Raw genomic sequence first — 21,328 nt, 5'->3', positions numbered from 1 at the left:
AAGCGCTTTGAGACGTCTCAACAACGTGATGAGTCGCTATATCAAATGCAAGGATTATCATTGTTCATATAGCACCTTTTGCACAGGATAGAGTCTCGGACCGCTGAACAGTGGCGCAGCCTGGCGTAAATTCGCGTTAGCTACAGTGCGGAGGAGAGCGGAGGTGGGGGATTGGTGAGAGGGGGGAAGGGGTGGTGGTGGTGGTGGTTGGGGTGGGGGGTGGGGGTTCAGTGGGGAATCTTTGGACACTGAACTTTAAATATCCTGCTGAGGACCAGGGTGGGTTGACTAAGGCAAGACACGATTGCTGGAACTTTAGGACCCAGTGAGATCCCCTCACTGCTTGGAGAGACCAATTCTCTGACTCCTCCTTATCTGCAGTGTCAAACTTGACATCACCCTGAAAAAGCTGTGCCTGGTAACTTGCCTGGCGATCACAAGCTCTCTCAGATCAGTTGCTGGCATGCTTCACAGAGATATGCTCCACTCACAACCGATCACAGCTCCAAAAAATGGCCAGGGGTTCCCACTTGTGCTCTCTCTCTCTGATGCTCTGCTGCCTTATCAGTGTGGAGCCATCGACTGGGCATCCTTCAAACGAAGGTAAGCAAACGTTTTAGAGAGAAAAGGGAGGGATCCACACGTTTCTTATTTCTCTTTCTTTCTCCCTCTTTCCCTCTTCCTCTCTCTCTCTCTCTCTCTCTCTGTGTGTGTGAAGTGTTCAGAGATGGTCCATCTCAGGCAGGTTGGCTGCACAGTCATAGATAGCAGTGTGGGGTTAGCTCTTTTACGATCTTATGTTATACTGTATATATATATATCGTTATATATATATATATATATAGATTGCCAAAAGGATTTCTGTGGTTTGACATTTATCCTTCCAAACCTGAGACGGTCAATCAGTTCCAATCTTCTTGTCGTAACAGTACAGGATGTAAAACTTGTTTTTTTTAAAAAAAATTGCAATTAGGTTCAACTTAAAATGAAATAAGTGGAATTAGGAGAGAGGTGTGTGTGTGTGTGTGTTGTGTGTGTTTAGTTCAACTTTAAATGGAATTGGGAGAAGTGTGTGTGTGTGTTGTGGTTCAACTTAAAATGAAATAAATGGAATTAGGAGAGAGGTCTATGTGTGTGTGTTAAGTGTGTGTTAACACCGTGGGGGGGAAAGGGTATATTTCTACAGTGTTAGTGGTGATGGGGAATGGAGTAGAGTTCTGTCAGAAAGTATAATTGTCTCTTACAGCCACTTCTCTCTCTCCACTCCCCACCCACACACATTTCCCCCTTTTGGTTATTTTCGGGGTGTATTTTTTTTTTGCTCGGATGTTGCCTGGTGAGGCTGTGGGTTACTTTAGCAAACAGGGAAATTAAATGCTGTAAAAAGAAACACATGGGTGGTTTACTCTACCAGCAATTAGACTCATTCCTGGGATAACCAGCAAACACCACCCCCACCCCACCCTCTCTCTCTCTGCCCCTCCTCGCAATTGCACAGCTTAAAAGCAGAGGGAAGATAGAGTTAAATGCGAATCATTTCTTGCATTTGATTTTTGCGCCTTCTCGGAGAGGGAAAGGAGTCTCAAATCGCTCCCCGGGATTTACTGTAAAGTGCAGTGACTGGGTGTTTGCAGGCAATTGGAGCACAGTAACTGGTGCCCAGTTATGAGCAACTGGCCAAAGAAATAGTACATCTGTGGTACATCTGAACTCCTACCTCCCTCTCCCTCCCTCCCTCCCTCCCTCTCCAAGACCGAGATGGACCCCTTTTATAACACGGGTTTGAGAGGCACTGTTAAAAACAGCACTTACACACAACAAGTTGTTAGCACTCAGCAGATGGTAAATAAGTCCCCCATTTTATTTCAAGGCTTTTGTGCTGCTTCAGGGGATGTTTTTTTTTTCTCTTCCCCCCACCACAAAAAAAAATTCAAATTGCTTTTTTTTTTCTTCCAGTAACTTTGTTCAATTAAAATGTACTTGTAATTAATGGGGGGGGGGGGGTTAAAAAAGCAAAAAAAAAAGCTGCAACGGCCAGGATACATTCTCACAACTATTTGATGGGTTTCTGGTGTGGTGTTGGAAACGGGTGTCAGTGCTTTTTTTTTCCAACAAAAAATAAGAAAGACAGTAAAATGAAGAAATCTTTTTTTTGGGGACTCGATGTGGAGCGTCTGCAACGATGGTTTCAGGAACCATAAATGTAGACTGGTCACAGACACAGACACTGACTGACTGACTGACCGACACACAGCTCAGGGGTCCTGATGTGAAAAGGCAATACGATTTGACAGTAACAATTTGAGGGGGAGACTGTGGGCAATTTTGTTCCAACCGCAAATCTCTTATCGTTGACTCCCATCGTTTTTTAAATCAGTCCCTTTTTTTTCCTTAATGTCAAGAGTCCCACGTTCCTCGCGTTATTCGTGATTTACTATTTATTGTTAATAAATAAATGTATTAAATAAGTTATTGTGAATAAATTGTTCCCCCCGACTGAGCAAAACCCCTGGAGTTGGAAGGGATGTACAGGGGGTGGAGAGGAAGAAAACGGTTTGCAGACACGAGTGTATCCAACAGTTCTGTCTGCGAAACACAGGCACAGAGTGAAGTTCGGGGCAGAGGTACTGAGAGACACTTTTTTGGAGGGGTCATTTTACGCAAAAAAAAGTTGCCAACCGACGCTTTGAAGGACCTCGTACGCGCGTCGGTCGGTAAAGTGGGTCCCGAGTGCGGTTGTGAGGACCACAGGAGTCAGATACATATTTTGATCGATTCGGTTTCTCTACGAAATAAATTACACTCCCACCACAGCACTTGTAGTATCGGACGACCAGACGACAACTTTATTTTTATGTCCCCTTTTTTTTAAATTTATTTGTTTTTTTTATATTAAAAAAAAAGGGTCATATATATATATATATATATATACGATTTTTAAAAAAAAGAGAGGAATAAATAAATCGCGTTGCAAATATTTGTCACAACGATTTTGGGGGGGATTTGTGGGTGAGGTCTATCCCGGTGTGTGTGTGTCTGTGTGTGTGTGTGTGTGTGCGAATAATTTTTTATATATATAAAAACACAGCGAGCTTTGCTTTTAAAGCCACTTTATATCAACATTGTCAGGGCAATCCTGAGTGAACATGTGCCCACTGTGTTAATCAATAAAGCACTATATTCCGATGGTCGGGTTGGGAATTCAGTGGACCAACAGCAGTCAATTTGTACTGTATGAAGATTCCTGTTCGGGAACCGTTGTGTGAGTGTGTGTGCGAGTGTGTGAGTGTGTGTGCGAGTGTGTGAGTGTGTGTGCGAGTGTGTGAGTGTGTGTGCGAGTGTGTGAGTGTGTGTGCGAGTGTGAGTGTATGTGTGAGTGTGAGTGTATGTGTGAGTGTGTGTGTGAGTGTGTGAGTGTGTGTGCGAGTGTGTGAGTGTGTGAGTGTGTGTGTGAGTGTGTGTGCGAGTGTGTGAGTGTGTGTGTGAGTGTGTGTGCGAGTGTGAGTGCGAGTGTGTGAGTGTGTGTGCGAGTGTGTGAGTGAGTGTATGAGTGTGTAAGTGTGTGTGCGAGTGTGTGTGCGCGAGTGTGCAAGTGAGTGTGTGAGTGTGTGTGTGCGAGTGTGTGTGTATGTGCGAGTGTGAGTGTATGTGCGAGTGTGCGAGTGTGTGTGAGTGTGTGTGCGAGTGTGTGAGTGTGTGTGCGAGTGTGCGAGTGTGTGTGAGTGTGTGTGCGAGTGTGTGAGTGTGTGTGCGAGTGTGTGAGTGCGTGTGCGAGTGTGTGTGTGCGAGTGTGTGTGTGCGAGTGTGTGTGTGCGAGTGTGTGAGTGTGTGTGAGTGTGTGTGCGAGTGTGTGCGAGTGTGTGAGTGTGTGTGCGAGTGTGTGAGTGAGTGTATGAGTGTGTAAGTGTGTGTGCGAGTGTGTGTGTGCGAGTGTGTGTGTGCGAGTGTGTGAGTGTGAGACATAAATCGCCATCACTTGTATCAGAGATTAGACGACAACCATTAAATCACAGTTCACACTTTATTTGCACCATTGGGATGGAGTTTTATTAATGACAGTTACGTGCGATTGAGATCCCAAACTCTATATAATATATATATATAATATATATATGTGCATATTTTTTTTGAAAAAAACTCTCAGTATCTTCTCTCTATGAGATGAAGTCCAGTTCAAGACACCAGTGTGCAATAGCCACGATTCGGCAAATGTTTATCTTGTAGGTTTTGTGGATTTTGGAGGGGGTTCGGATTGTATTCATTGCTTCGATTTACATCCGCACCATCTCCCATCCGTAATACTAAGGCTCGCAATGTTTGGTGCATTTAAATCATCTCCGATATTTAGATCCCCCCTCACCCCCCCCACCAAAGAAAAAAACCACAGAGAAAGGAACCCAGACTTGTTTTTGGACCCTTTCCTGGTATAATGTGTGAGCTCTGCTCTCTCTTTCTCTCTCTCTCTCTCTCAGGGTAAGATGTGTGGGTCTGAGTGGTGAAGAGAGGATTGTAGTCATTTGTCTGTAAGATATTTGCTGTTAAGTGACATTATCTCAGGGACACTGTGACCAGTGTGGGTCACTGTGTGTGTGTGTGGTGGTGTGTGTAGGGGGGGGGGGGGGGGGTGGGAGGTGGGGAGAGAGATCTACCATCAGAAAACAAGTTTGACATCAAATTGTCACTTTCTGAACAACATGCTATATGTTATGCATGTCACTTGGTTTCTTTCCGGAATGCATTGGGTTACCCTAAAATCCGCTCTTCTCGAAGTTTTTGTTAAGGGAGAGGTGTTGTGGTAGGGAGGGGAGGGGGGGGGGAGGGAGGGCATATATTTGCTATAATAATAATAATAATCATGTAGTGTGGAATGCATTAATATTACAGACACAGTGAGCGATCTGAACGTTTGGAAAGTCAATCTCGAAACGCAACCCCTTGTGGATTTCAAGTCAGTTTGCAGCTCGGGTGCAAAGCCCAGAGTGTCTCTCCTCGGGACGCCCTCCCGACGTGAAATGTCCTTTACAAATGTACATCGGTGTTGTAGCTTTTGCAGTTGTAGTGGCGTTGCATTCGCTCCTCCAACGCCTTCCCGAAGGAGCAGGAAGGTCTCGAAAGCGCTTCGCTGCAGAGCGCAGTTGGTGACTTGTCTGGTGTGTTTTTTTTCCCCAGGCGAATTGGTTTAAAAGCAAAGCCTCGGTTTAAAGAAAGAAATAGTCGTCAGATATTACCATCCAAACAAACACGCGGGGGGGGAAAAAACACGATGGTTATAATCCCTGTGTTTAATGCGCAATTCCAGATGAGGGAAGTTAAACCCCAGGACTTTTATAATTTCTTATTGAAGTAGAAAAGTGAAGTGAGGAGCACGTTAACCCTGCAATCACAAGTACAATAATAATAATAACAACAACAACAACAACAACCCTGGCACTTGATACAGCTCCTCAACAGCTCGTTGAGACGTCTCCAAGCGCTTCAACAGAACACGCCACAAAATGGATTGACTGCGCATTTTGTGCCGAAAAAAAATAGATGCGACGAGAGAGAATGTGACATGTGAGTGTGTATGTGTACAATTTTTTTTATTTTTTAAAAAAAAGCAGCTTTGCTGAACCCAAATCCAGGAAGATTTGGGCGTCAATTAGACAACACACCAGGAACATGAGACCAGCATCAGTCCTTTGATTAGAGATTTTTACTGTTTATTATTTGGAATATAAATACAGATCCTTTGTTAAACAGGATATATATATGTATATATATGTGTATATATATATATATATATTAGGGAATGTGTGTGTGTGTGTATATTGAGGGGGAAATTCTGCCAAATTCGCAACGCGAATTTTTTTAACAGTCCCCCCCCAAAAAAAACTACATCAAAAGTCACCATATATGACTATGTTTTTNACTGTATTACTATTTTTTGGACCACACTCGCCCCGGGAACCCGCTGCCCGCCTGATCCCTCCTATTTATTTTGCGGGTTCCCGCGATGTGCTGCTCTGTCGCCCAATAAAACCCAACCAACAAGTCCGCAAAGTCTGGGCTCACGCAGTGCTCAGAAAGTGCCAGGGTTTTTTCTTTTGCTGCTCAAATTGTCTCCCAATTTTTTTTCTTCCTCCTCACTGTGTGTGTGTGTGTGTGTGTATGTGTGTGTATATGTGTGTGTGTATGTATGTGTGTGTGTATGTGTGTATATATGTGTGTGTATGTATGTGTGTAAGTGTATGTATGTGTGTGTGTGTGTGTGTGTGTATGTGTGTGTATGTATGTGTATGTGTATGTGTGTGTATGTATGTATGTGTGTGTGTATGTGTGTGTGTATGTGTGTGTGTATGTGTGTGTATGTGTTTGTGTGTGTATGTGCGTGTGTGTGTATCTGTGTGTGTATGTATGTGTGTATGTATGTGTGTATGTGTGTGTGTACGTGCGTGTGTGTGTATCTGTGTGTGTATGTGTGTGTATGTATGTATGTGTGTATGTGTGTGCCCTTCTCCCTCTATCTACAAACGTGCTTGACATGATAGAGGATTAGATTTGTCACATAGACATCCCCAGAGGCTGTAATGAAGAATGTTTCTAATAAACCCTATAAAACTGGGGGGGGGGGGGGGGGATCAAAGAAGATAGAATAGTTTTCTCGCATTCAATGAATGGATCGCGCTGTATATCGACCCCCACTCCCCCCCCCCCCCCACCACACACACACACACACACACGATCACTGCACCAGGGGGGAGATTTCAACCAGAGATACCTTTACTTTTCACTGAAATATAGACCAGGTGGGGCACTCGTTATTAAAATACCTGCCCCACAACAAGTCAACTCCTCCCGATGCGTTGCACCTTAACTTTACAAAGAAAATTTTGGGGTGAGGGGTGAGGGGTGGGGGGACGGGGGGGGGGGGGGGGGGGGGACACACACACAAGGACATTCATTGGGATGATGGGCGACGAGGGGTTAATCTAAACTACTGTTCGCATCGTTTCGTAACCTGTTATATAGTACACCTCGAGTAAATCTGAAGTCTCTAACTCTTCCTTCAACCCACCACCCCCACCCCCCCCCACCCCCACGCCCTACCCCGCAAAAATACCTCTTATTTCAAGGGGAAACGCAAAGGGGGGTGTGTGTGTGGGGGGGGATGTGTGGTGGGGGGAAGAAACTCTTTCGTTTTTTGAGTGGTTGCTGAAGTTTTAACGTGGACTGGTTTCACACCACCACCACCACCACCACCAGCAATTTATTCCGAATAACGATCCTTTTTGCTCTCTTCATCTATCCCTGTGTGTGTGTGTGTGTGTGTCTGTGTGTGTGTGTGTGTGTCTGTGTGTGTGTTTTTTCTTTTTTTTTAAAAAAAATTGCTTTCGTGTCACTAACTCCGCGGCGATCTGTATTATTTCTGCATTAGTAACGCGACGTGGGATACAATGCTGATTTCGCCCACAAAATCCACAGTCGAGTCACTTTATTTACGGTGTGTCGTTGGCTGAAGGGTTTTTTTTTGTTTAGAGGCAAACGCAAGGCTTATCCTTCCTGACAGCAACTCTATAAACTATTTTTTTTTGTCAAGCATTTACGTTTGAATTCCTAACGTTTTGCAAATGCACCAGAGAGAGGAGTGCATCTCGTGGCTTTATTTAGCTTTACAGAGCTCTGTGTGTGTGTGTGTGTGGTGTGTGTGAGAGAGAGAGAGAGAGAGAGAGAGAAAATGACAGAGGAAATCTGACTTGGTACATTGACTGACATAAAGTGACTGTCGCAATTTGATTTTTGATTCAAAATAGGAGGTGAAGTGGCTCAGCACTGATCTGACCCCTCAGCCTTGTCTCGTCTTCCCCATCTCAATCTGTCCCTGTCAGTCTCTCTCTCTCTCTCTCTCTCTCTTCCTTCCTTCCATCCTTCCATCCATCCATCTATCCATCTAATCTATCTTGTCCCTCTCGCCACGTCCGACCAAGTTAGATGACTTGGACGACTTCGCCCATGTCCGCCCCCCCAACTAACGCTGGAATCCACTGGTACCGACCCCATCGCCCCTTTAATTCCCCCAAACTCTTGTTAATAAAACACTTTGAACGTAACTGATGGGAATGGCAGACGCTGACTTTAAAATCCCACGTCATTCCGAGCACCAAATGCTGTCAATTTCATTCAGTTAGCACCCCCCCCCTCTCTCTCTCTCTCTCTCTCTCTCTCCTTCCCACCCCCTCACACACACACTCTATCCCTCTCCCTCTCTCTTCTTTTCACCCCTCCCACACTCCCTCTCTATCTCTCTCTCTCCTTCCCCCCTCCCACACACCCTCTCTATCTCTCTCTCTCCTTCCCACCCCCTCACACACACACACACACACTATGCCTCTCCCTCTCTTCTTTTCACCCCCTCCCATACACCCCCTCTCTATCTCTCTCGATCTCTCTTACCCCCCCCCCTCCCATACACCCCCTCTCTATCTCTCTCGATCTCTCTTACCCCCCCCCCCACGCAGTCCCTCTATCTCTCTCCTTCTCTCAAGCTCTCTTCATCACGCCCCCCCACACACACTCTCTCTCTCCATCTCTATCTCTCTCTTCTTCCCCACCCCCACCCCACTCTCTCCATCTCTTTCTATCTCTCTCCCTCTCTCTTCTTCCCCCCCCCACACACACACTCTCTCCATCTCTCTCCCTCTCTCTTCTTCCCCACCCTACACACACACACACACACACACACTGTCTCTCCATCTCTCTCGCTCTCTCTCTCCCTCTCTCCATCCCCCCCCCCTCCCTACACACATATGCACACTGATCTCCTCTCGGTGAGAACGAGAAGCGTTAAGGGGTAGGAGAGAGGAGGGGGCGAAGTGGGTTTGGGTGGGGGGTGGGGGTGGGGTGGGGGGGTGGTTAGAGAAACAAGAAAGTCTTTGGTCTTTGTCAATGGGATATTGAGGCCAGAGTGAAGTATCAATGCAATGCGCTTTGTGTCTGTCTTTTCTCCAACACGTTGAGTTGAGTTGAGTTTCAGGTTTAACCTGTGCATTGCCAGTCGGCAATCCAGCAACACAGCCTGTGCTGTCGAGTTTGTGCGCGTTTTAACGACCTGTTAAATCACCTGCTTATAATTTACGAAAGAGAGACAGACAGACAGAGAGAGGGAGAGAGAGGGAGAGAGAGAGAAATATGCGACTGCTTTGCTTTCAGTCAATGCACCCAATGGACCTGAGTTTTTTGCTCAGTGGAGTGAGTGAGTGTGAACAGATCTTTACAACTGTACAGCGCCTTGGGACGTCTTCCCGACGTGAAAGGCGCTCTATAAATGGAATCTTGTTGTTGTTGTTGTTGTACATCATGTGGACGGGAAAGAAATCAGACCCATTGACTGAAGCAACACACACACACACACAATGTCAGTGAAACAGGCAAAACATGGTCTTGTCATTTCTTAACGCGCATTTTGACCTTAGTCTTTGGAAATCGAAGTTCATGTAGTGGCAATGCATCAAAAACTCCCGTGAGCTGCAATGCAATGCAACCACACCAATCCCATTGAAAATGCAGCATTATTTTTTTCTTTGTCAACTTTTCACCCACAAAATACGCAGTCACTTCACTTGACAATATATTCTGTGAAGCGCTTTGAGACGTCTCCAAGACGTGATAAGGCGCTATATCAAATGCAAGGATTATTATTATTAGTAGTAGTAGTGTTATAAGATACTCAGAAGATATATTTCGGATGTTCTCTCTCTTTACAAAAAAACCCCCAAAGAATCGTCTTTTTTTAATATAAAAGAATTAAGTTGAAAAGATCACTTGATTTTGCTCAATAACAGCAGCAATGACAGTAAATCGATGGGCAGTTATTGTTCGGAAATGTCTATAGCGCATTGACGCGTATGTATAATCCCTCAAATGTGTTATTAGTGACACTTCTCTCCTCTTTCACCCTAATGATAACCAGTGCGGTGTTAGCTGGTTAATGGTAAAGGGCTTCTTGGCCTCGTGGGAATTAGATTTTGACAAATAACCAGTCTGGGAACCCAGGTAAAATTGCAATTTTTTTATGATAGGTTTTTTTTACACACTCCTCTTTGGATTAAGGTACATTTCAGCACTTTTTTTAAAATATAATTTGCATCTGTATTTGTGAAGGAGCATCTTAATGAGCAGCAATGGGTTTCAAACCCATCCTGAGGAAATGGACGGGAGTAATAAATGTAAGATGACAGCAGGGATTATTGCAATTCCACACTTTGCTTTCAGTTGTTTTGGTCAGCTCAGCCGTGTGTCGGAAACCCATAACCATGCTTAAGAGTCTCCAAATCAAACTGCTTTAAGAATTTGCTTTCAATCCAGTAAAGATACATCTGCAGTGCTTGGTTTGCAATTTTAAGGCTCTTAAATAATTGTAAAGTGGGGCATAGGTGGTGGTGGAAAACTGGCGATCATTGGTATACTAAATTATATTTAATGTACAGATTTTATCTTAAAAAGAGGGAAGGGTTTGTCGGAAGAGGGGAGACCGAGTGCCAACTGGATAATTGAGATCTGATGGGGGATGAAATTAATCGGTTGCCAGCTGTGGGCTGAATGATTGATGGCTGTTGTAAACCGTAGCATTAACACATTGTTAGAAGTGGATCCCCAGCTAGATCCTATCTAGCTATCTATCTATCTTATCACTTTGCAACCCACTGGACGTGAACTCCACTTGACGTTTGCTGTCTGTCACTCTGTCCAAACCAGTCCCAGTTTCAGCTGTTGGGACGAATTAGTGTGTCACAGTGGGAGCGAAATCTATGGTGTTACAGAACAATTTCCACCCCAATCATTTCTTTAAAAAAACCTGCACTGCATTCATGTATATATTTCACATGGATTCTGACTGATCATTTCCAAAGTACAAAAATTGTTTGCAGTCAGGGACCACAACAGTAAATAACTATCTCTGGGGATGCAGAACAGGCTGCTCCAGAGACTGCATTTTAAAAAAAGTTATCATTGTATATTCGCCCACAAAATACACAGTCAATTCACTTTGCAGTGTATTCTGTGAAGTGCTTTGAGACATCTAGAAGACGTGATAAGGCACTATATCAGATATAATGAATATTATGAATATTATTATCATGTTTATTGTACTCTGACTCAAAGTTGATTTCGAAGCTCCTCTCCACCCATTTAGCACAAGCAAAATCTTAGCAAAGTAACAGTAGGATAATAATCTTTGCATTTGACATAGTGCCTTATCTTGACATTGAGACGTCTCAAAGCGCTTCACAGAATATACTGTAAAGTGGATGGATTGTGTCCTGAAACCAGGACTGCGTATTTTGTGGGTAATACACGGCAGCCAATTGCGCACAGCCGTGTTGTGGATTGAGTGAAATAATTTTTTTATTTGGGAGGGATTATTACTCCTGGAATATGATCCACCAATCGACTAACCTCCGTGTTCCCACTTACTGCTAGGTAAACAGAGGCATGCCAAGTAAGGAAACTCGTCTAAGATTTCACACCGCCCGGAAATCGAACCAGGGTCCTCTCACTTGCGAGGCGAGCGCGCTAACCACTACGCTGCAGGACTCCACACGTTTTGTTTCGTTAGTAGCAAAAAAATCTGGTCAAGATGTTCCACTTAAGATAATTCCATGGAGAGCCTTTGAAGTTTTTTTTTTTAGCTTTTTTTGAAAAAAAAGCTGCAAGTAAATGCCAGCAGTCAAACGGTTAAGAGATCGGCATTAGCAGGTCTGAGTTTCAGTTCTCCTGGCTGCCAGTGTCACTCAGTTAAGGTGCTTGCCTGCTGGCACCAATTAGCTAGCAACTGCGAAAATTATTTTTTCACACATGATGACAAGCTAGACACATAGATGTCTCACTTCAGTCTGGGGTATTACATGTAAGAGAGTGTTATTGGCTGGAGCGTGTTACTAAGCCTCAACACGTCGAAGGGTTAAGACAGTGTCATAAAACTTGTGAATGAAGCTGATCAGTTCCTCCCTGCCATGCCTTATTCTTTTAACAGCCTAGTCAGCATGTGAGCCCGGCTCTTTCTCGTAGCACTCTCACCTCCTGAGTGAACAGGGTGTCGGTTCAAGCCCCACGTCGGGACTTGGAACTCATATAGTCTAAGGTGCTGCTCCGATTCGGGGCTGGGCATTACTGAAGGCGCAGGGCACTGTTGAAGGCACAGTCCCTCAGATGAAATGAAATTTAACCCGAAGCCCAGCTTCCCTGTTCAGATGGACATTGTTCGAAAATAGGGAAAAATAAATAGGGAAAAAAGTGGACCCTGTGGCATTATTCAAAAAGAAAAGGGAGTTTCTCTGACAATACTCATTCACTCTATAGTCCTTTGTGGGATATTTCTGTGTGTAAATTGGCTGTCCCATTGACCCATAAAACACACAGTCTCTATTCTTAACAGTAAATCCTGTGAAGTTCTTTGGGATGTCCTTCCAAGATGCTATACGAAATGTAAGAATTATTGTTTTTATTGATAATGCACACTCCGTCCGGCTTGTTTTCACTGCTATTCTACTTTGTTGCTGTATTTGAGATATCAATAAATTCACTGGCCAGCATAATTGATTTATACTGATAATCCTTGCAATTGATACAGCACTTTTCATGTTGGGAGGATATCTTAAAGCGAATTATAGGATTTATTGGACAATGTAGTGACTGTGTATTCTGTAGGTCTTTGTGACTGAGATGCATGAGATGTTAAACCAAGGTCCCATCTGCTGGTTCTTCAGGTGAGTGTTAAAGATCCCATGACAGCATTGGAAAAAAGAAGGGAGTTTCTCCCAGAGTCCTGAAAATGGTCCCCAAACCATGCAGATTGACTACGACATTTGCCAAGAAAAACAGTCATAAATCTTGGTAAAACTCTTTGAGATGGTTACAACATGACAAGCTGCTACAAAAATATAAGGTCTTTCTTTCTTCATACTATTGGAACCTTGTAGTGCATAATTTATGTACCACCAGTCACATGGTTCATATTGCATTGAAATTGGTTTCATATAACAGCATTCCACACTGTAGGGTGTCTCAAAGCACCACTGTGGAAGGCATTTCTTCACTGCTGTTTGTGAGATATTACTGTGCACAAATTGACTGCCACATTTGCCTACAAATGCACAGTGACTCCACTTTACAGTATATCCTGTGACGTGTTTTGAGACCTCCAACCGATGTGAAAGGTAGCATACCAAATGTGAGGATTATTATTATATACTTCAAAGTGGAGTGATTATGTATTGCGAAACACCCGCAAAATAAGGAAAAATATATAGGGAAAAAAGTGGACCCTATCAAATGTATATCAGTGGACGAAGGTTCTGCAGGGTGTGTTAAAGGTCCTTTGTTGTCCTGCCCTTTAGATGGATAAAGCATATCTGGAACTGGACAAATGCTTAGCTGGCTTTCCAGTAAGATTGCGTGCAGATGCTCAGTTTTAAACTTGAGATGTCAACACTGAGCAGCGAAACAGGTGGCATCCGACTGTATAGTCATGTCTGCTTTGCATTGGTCGTAGTCTAAAGAACGCCTAGTTTAGAGGCAATTCAGTCACTGGGCTGAATATTCCTGACTGATAGCACGTGCCGTCACAAAATAGGTCGAAACTCTCTCTCTCTCTCTCTCTCTCTGTGTCTCTCTTGGTCAGACATGTGGTCACATCACAGAATTTTGCAGCACAGAAACTTGCCATTCAGATTGGGGAAATATAGAAACATGAATTCAGAGCCGGAAAAAAATCTGTATGGCAGGGAAGAGTGGGGGTCGGGGTGAAAATCTCAGAAGTGGTGCCTGGCAGAGTTACTTTGCGATCATTAACAATGCTCTGAAATGATGGATTCCTGGAACCTTTCTATAGCTTTTCTGTGGTATTAAGCTACTTTTATAACTCCCTAGGGCTGGTCCCTTTGCATCCGCATCTATTTGTCTACCCAGCCTGTAACAGTGCACTGATAATAGTTAATCAATTCCGTGGTAACTTAACCTCAGGATACACATTATGCCTTGATGACTTTATGTCCGTATCTACTAGTTTGGAGTGCAACCCATTTTCTTTATCTCCTCAATGTTCAATTTGATCATTTTTGGGTTTGAATTCGGAAGTGGTTTAGCAAAGGTTTGTGTCTCAATTGTTGAAGGCAAAAGTACAGATGCCCGGCTTATCTGTGCGTTTCTAAAGTTGTGACATTCATAACCCAAAAATGACACTAAAAAAAAGTTTCAGAAATGATAGCTGCCGAACCAATTTCATTCCATTTTGTTACAGATTTATTTGGCAAACTCCTACTTGTATTGATAACGCACTTGCCACAAGCAGCACATTGATGTGAATGGAAGAACTTTTTTGCCACAGTGAAGTCCTGTAACATATTTTTTTAATTACCGGGCAGGGCAAAACCTTAGGCAAGTTTCGTTACTCTACACACCTCTGTTTACCTAGCAGTAAGTAGAAACCCGGTTGTTAGTCGATTGGCGGAAATAATCCCTTCAAAAATAAATAAAATTAATAATAATGTGGTCTCTCAATCCACGACTGTTTGTGGGATACTGCTGTGCCGAATTGGCTGCTGCATTTCACCCACAAAATAAAATTAATTTACTTCACAGTATATTCTGTGAAGTACTTTGAGGGTCTCAATGATTTGATAAGGCATATATCAAATGCAAGAATTATTATTATTATTAATATTAGTGGACACTTTTGGAAGTGAGGGAGAGGCGGGGCTCAGCTGAGCTTTGCTTCGAAAAAAGTGCTGGAATTGTGGCTTGTGAAGAAATAGATTTGAATTGCACATCTTAATTTCGGAATGCAATGCATTGATCACCACACGATTCCTCCTATTTCACGAACTCATTTGGTTCATGAGATTTTTTTAAATGTAACAGTATAAGAACAGATCATTTTAGTTCTACAAAGCCGTGGATTTTCAAATAGCAAAGTGTGATTGGATTTTCTTAATGATTTGGTTACACTGGAGCTATTTCTAGGAAATGCTTCACTCTATCCTCTGACTCATAATGGAGACCGAGTTGACTGGGTGTAGAAAGTGTTGTGTGTTGAAGGGCTCGCAATCAACACATAAACACTTCCTTTTCTCATTTGGCTCTTTGTTATATACACACATTCAATGCTGTGTTGCAATCAAATGGCGTGCAGCCGGGAAGTGAGGTTAGATGACTCCAAAATACAACATAATTTAAATGTCAATTCAAACACTACAATAGAAATTTTTTGGACAAAAAAACCCCAACACTTGGGTTGGCCAACAAACTAATCACAGAAATAACAAAATAGCAGATTTATGCCATCAATCAAGAAACATTCAATCAAGAAAAGTTTATTTTGTTGTCCAACCAAAGAGGTTGCTTTGAACTGATAAGTGACCTTTTTTCAATGATTTTTCCAGGACCTTTTTTTTTGGCACACCTTTTTTGCCCCTTTTTCCTCTCCTGCCCACGAGTCACTCCTTTTCCCTTCACTAAGGCACTGATCCATAGGTGTCAGTCACACTCCAAGGGTAACCAAGTGGTTATTATTTATGTGTGAGCCTTGACACTGGGTATTAGCAGAGGCTATTTGATTATAGGGCGGGGGTGAGGAGGAGAAGTCACAGCTGAGCTCAAATCTGTTTGTTGGATATTACTGTGTGCAAAATTGGATGCTGTGTTTGCCTACGAAATAGACAGACCCTACACTTTACAGTAAAATGCTGGTAGCTCTTTGAAATAATAGTTCTGGCATTTGGTGCTTATCGTTCATTGAGACATATCAAAGTGCTTTGCGGGATTTTACTGTAAAGTGCTGTGAGTGCGAAGATGAATGAGGCAGCCAATTTGCGCACAGCAATGACCCACAAACAGCCGTAAAGCGAATGACCAATTTTATCTGGGGTATTGTCGGTTAGGACAGCGGGAGAAACTTCCTTCTCTTTTGGAATAGTGCTGTGGGATCATTAATGACCATCTGAATAGGCAGACACGTCCTCCCTACTTGAAATGCACTGTATCAAACAAAAGAATTAGTGTTATAATCATTATAATCCTGACTGTGCCCAACCCACACACACAGGTAACTTCTAGAAGGAATCTCTTGCGAGCAATCAGAAATGGGAACCCTGTTTGATCCCCCCCTATCCTCTCCTTAACCTAGGGCACCCTAACAGTTGCTCTGGCTGAGAAAAGTTAACTCAGTAGAGACCAGGAATAATCCAGGCCTCACCAGGTGATGACTTTATCCATTAGGCCATCGGAGAAGCTCCCGGGAGCTCATTTTATTAAGTGTTCTTGAACACAAAATTAATTGGTATTTAATGAATGCATGTTGTCAAGAGCACGCTACAGACCGAAAGATGTTTAAGGTAATGTGGCCCGAAATATTACGTGGTTTTAGCCTTAAGGCCAGTGCCTTAGAATTTAAGAATATGCAGAAAGTCCAACATCTGCAGACTTTAACCAGCCTCTAAGATAAGATTGATTTTAAGATTTCTCGTAACATCTCAACAATATTGTATGTTAAGGTAGTGGTTTTGTATGTTTTGCACATAAAATATACACTTTACAATATATTCTGTGAGATGTCTCAAGGCGCTCTACCAAATACAAGGATAATTATTATTAAGGAATTGATGAAGCTCCTTCTCCAAATAATACGAAGCACAGGTCATTATCTTCTTTTGTTACAACATGACGTTTCCATTACTGTCAGTGAGTGTCAAATTGGGCTCAACTCACTGGATCTTAATTGAAAGTGGCCAAATAGATTCACGGAGGCCGCAGACAGATTGAGATTTTATCCCCTCTCACAGAATTTCCTCCCAGCCAACAATCTCCCAGATAAAATTGATCATTGACTTCATGGCTGCTTGTGGGACAAATTGGCTACCGCTTTTGCCTGCAAAATACATCATTTTACAGTAAATCCTGTGAAGTGCTTTGAGACATCCTCCTGACATGAAAGGCGCTATATCAAATGCAAGTATTATTATTATTATCCCATTACTCTTCAGAGGATCCCAGAGTCTTTAAGAGAAAGAATTTCTGTTTGAGTTACTCACTCACTGGACCACCAGTTTTCAACATCAAACATATGTAATTTTTGTTTTTAAAAGAAGGTGAATTATATAAAGTAAATCTATCCTGGGCACAAAGGTCCCTGTAAGACTTCCTTTGTGTCGGAGTGCTGTACAAGTCACGTTGAGTAAATGAATAATCTTTCATTTGATAGTGGGCCAGTCATCTTATTGTTTGTAGGATGTAAATGGTGAATTGTAAAAACGAGCTGTCTTCGAAACAGCATTTACTGCACTTAATAATAATCCTTGCATTTGATATGTCGAGGGGAGTCTCAATGTACTCCACAGGATTTACTGTAAAGTGTAGTGACTGCGAAATTTGCAGGCAAACGGATTATTTTTAAACTACTCCTCAAGAAATTGTTTATGTGTAAGGTGCGGTATAAATGTAAATTGCTATGGGCTATCAATCATAATGCTGTCACCCCTCCCCTCTCCTGCACAGTTCATCCCCCAGGGAGATATTTCCCAGATAATTGGTTAAGATTACAGCCTGAATTTATGCAAAACCCATGACAATGAATGGGGAAAGTTGCAATATCTAATAATGCCCATGTATCGGGGAAGGGGGGCTTAGTGATGGATAGCTGTGGATGGCTTGTAGCAATAATTTGATATGTGCCATTTATTGATTGGTCTGCACTATCTCATGTTGTGGAAACGGTGCTTAGTTTAGGCTAAACGATCAAATGCCTATCGGAAACAGTATGAACATTAGGAGTGATATGAAACGTATTCAATATCATCCTACTGTGTTTATTTCATGCACTCTCACCGACAACCCCCACACCCACCCCCCTCCCCACCCCATCATCCCCTGTCTTCCAGGTAATGTTCGTTTTGAGATTTAAAAGAAATAGTTTTTCCAATTGATTTTCTAATCCTCTCCCCATTGGCGCAAGCCTCTCTATTCCTAGTCAGGTACCCTCTCCACAGATGCCGGTTGCCCCTGTACAAGTGCCCATTGTTCATCCATAAGAAGTCCTAGACAAAAATGGGCAAGGTCCATCCAGTTCGCCTTCCACCATCCTGGCAAGTCGCTTGTACATATCATGTCCCAAACTATATACTGTATCCTATAAGAGCTGTATCCCATAAGCTTGACTGTAGAGGGCAACACAACTAAGCCTGGTCCTCCCCACCCTGCTGCCATACACATGCCCGCAACCAGTAAGGGTCACTGTAAAGAGTCCAGGAGCATTAACCTTGGCTGGTTTTGACCCAAGGCCAATTGATTCTACCCATATACTGACCGGCAAACTTGGCACAGACAGGAATTCGAACCAGCAAGCATTTTGAGCTTCCAATGTAGATGGTGCAACAATAACATCAAATTACATTTGTATAGCGCCTTTCATGTTGGGAGGATGTCAAGTTAGATTCAGCAATAGGCTTGCCCTGAGAGAGGGATTTTTCATTGAAATGTTATAGTTGGGTCAGTAGACCTGGAAGTTGGAAGAGAATAAGAAATGGCTTGCTGTTTCAGGTTTCTATCCTTGGAATAGATGTGTTGCCCTCCCCAGGAATCGAACCCAGGTCTCTCGCTTGCGAGCCGAGTACTCTAACCACTGAGCTACAGGACCCGTTAATCAGGAGTCTAAGACAATTTAAGAAGAAATTATGCAACTTTAACAAGTCTGAACAAGGCTTTTGGTGAAAAGAATTGGGGACTGTTTGTTTAAGTGATGCTTTTATTTCCACAGTTAACCTTCTGGATTCCAAATCGGTTCAAGGGGAGCTGGGATGGATATCTTATCCTCTACACGGGGTAAGTTCAGCGCAAGTGCAAAGCACCCAAATCTGACTGTGTGTCATCATAGTCATCTCAGATGATAATTAACAAATTGCCCGCTGTAACCTTCACCCTTGTACGTGTTTCTTCACATTTCATGTTATGTTTGGCCCAGATAGATGGCATTTTTATGATCTAGCGCAGTGCCGTAAACCTGCTGTGAATTATATCTGGAAGGGGTGAGGTAAGAAAAGTTAGAACCTACCCCCTGCAGTTCATTTTAAAACGATAGCTCTAAAAGTAATGAACGTTAACAGTTTGTTCGCCAAAGAAAAAGATCAGCTTCCCAATACCACAATAAGTGCAGGCACCATCACACACACCTGAGTCTTTGCTGATCTCACCCTGGATGGAAGTAGCAGTGCCACCATTGGGCTCAGTGGTGGTGGTGCCATTGACCTTAGTATTGCTGTTACAATTGATGGTCAATAGTGGTCTTACCATTGCCTTCATTAGTGATGCTAAAATTGAGCTCAGTGGTCTTTTGCTTGGTCAGGAGATTGAAAATCAGCCGGGCTCTTGCCTCCCCCTCGCCGCTGAGTATCCTGCAATCACAGCTCACACTTGAAGACCGCTCCTCAAGTGTGAAGGATAGACACTTGAGTGCAGTGCTCTAGGACAGTTGGTGCCTGAGATAGTGTCCACTGGTGTGAGGCAGAGGGGAAAAAACAGTTGATATCATCCTGTAATACGTGTTTCATGTATTCGCCCAATTTTCTTTCTAATATTATTAATTATTATTAATAATTCTTCTTATTAATATCATCTTCAACAGCCATTGAAAATGCGCATTCAAAATTTTCAATCATCAATTTTCAAGATTGAAAATTCCGTCACTTCGCCCCCTTCCCTCGCCTCCTTCATAGCCCGTCTCAAGACCTTTCTCTTCGACCGTGCCTTCAATCATCCTCCCACTCCACCCCTCTTGACTCCAGCACCCAGCTTGGATTCAAACCCTTCACTGTCCAGTAACTTGGCACATCCTCCTGACATGAAAGGAGTTATATAAATGCAATTTGTTGTTGTTGTTGTATTCATCCCAAAAGGGCCTCACAAGACAACCCTAGAACTCATAGTTTCGACTGTGTTTGATTCATGATATGTTAGAATTAGAAGGTGCTATAGAACAGTAATAATCCTTGTATTTGATATGCTTGCAAGGTGTCAGCTTAGCCTAGCTGAGTTGGTATCACTCTTGTCTCTGAGTCAGAAGGATGGGAATTTGAGCTCCACGTCAGGATTCTGATGTCAGGTTGGAGAGTGTTGCATTGTTGCCCTCTTAGATAAAACATTAAACCAAGGTCCCATCTTCCTGTCTGGGTGGAAGTTAAAGACACCATTCGAAAAGAGAAGGAAATTTCTTTCACCCAGTGACCTGGCCGACAACTTCTCCCATAAAATTGGTCATTCATTCATGACTGGTTGCGGGATGTTACTGTGAGTACATATCGTCAGCTTGTGTTTCACCTACAAAATGCACAGTCACTACACTTGACAGTAATTGTTGTGAAGCCCTTCTAGACATTTTGATATTATAGGCTGCTCCATCAAAGGCAAGGACCGTTATTAGTAAATATCTTGGTGAAAGCGGAGCTAGGCCATTCATGGTGGTATGATTGTAGTCGTGGTACCAATAAGATGGTGGTCTATGGAGACTTAATGAACCACAAAGGTTTCTGAGCCGGTGCCAGAGGCATGGCACCCAGGCGACTGACCCCAGACAAATCATTGCCACGGTACGTACTGGCCCGCCACTAATGACTTTTGGGTTTCCGAGCTGTAAGTTGAAATGTAACACACTCAGAGTGCCTTTCTATTAGAGATAATGGGATTCTAAACTGCTCAATAAATCACATCATTGACCACTTTTTGAAACCACTTTGCAGTACCGGGACCATTATTTTTTTTTCTCACCCGCACGTCGTTCATTTGTTTGACTGCTTCAGAACAAATGACGGCGAGACCTCTGTTTAAGAACCTCACCACCACAGACGTTTGAAAATGAAAAACAAATCATGCAGAGAGTACTTCTCGCTTGTGGCGTGCAATAAATGAACCAAGAAAATGAATGGGATTTTTAATGGATGGTTCTTCATTCCTTTAAATCCTCAATCCTCCTTTGTGTGTGTCAGCCTCGGCCAGTGGTAGCACTCTCGCCTCTGAGTCAGAAAGTTGTGGGTTCAAGCCCCATGTCGGGACTTGGAATCACACAATCTAAATTGAAACTCCAAGGCATTGCTGGGGGTGTGTTGCATTGTTGGAGGTGCAGTGCTTAGTCCGTTGCGGTGAATGTCTCATTCTAACTAGTCCCAATGTTGCTGGCTAGACTCCCGTGTTTTTCTTCCTGAACGCTGCAATGTTGTCTGTATTCCCCTTGTGGAGTCCTGTAGTGTAGTGGTTAGCGCACTCGCCTCGCAAGTGAGAGGACTTGGATTCGATTCCCGGACGGGGA

General features: G+C 43.2%; 1 protein-coding gene across 1 annotated transcript in view; it reads left to right on the top strand.

The window, feature by feature from the left end:
• The first annotated feature begins 417 nt into the window (after positions 1-417).
• epha3 (eph receptor A3) overlaps positions 418-21,328 on the top strand; it is a 112,688-nt gene continuing 91,777 nt past the window's right edge. Inside the window, exons 1-2 of the mRNA XM_007895703.2 lie at positions 418-603; positions 18,788-18,852. Of these exons, the coding sequence (XP_007893894.1) occupies positions 513-603; positions 18,788-18,852 (156 nt within the window). The 5' untranslated portion in view covers positions 418-512. The remainder of the gene's footprint in view (positions 604-18,787; positions 18,853-21,328) is intronic.

Source organism: Callorhinchus milii, unplaced genomic scaffold (genome assembly GCF_018977255.1).
Source record: "Callorhinchus milii isolate IMCB2004 unplaced genomic scaffold, IMCB_Cmil_1.0 Scaffold4, whole genome shotgun sequence".
NCBI lineage: Eukaryota > Metazoa > Chordata > Chondrichthyes > Chimaeriformes > Callorhinchidae > Callorhinchus > Callorhinchus milii.
This window is presented reverse-complemented; position numbering and strand designations above follow the sequence as displayed.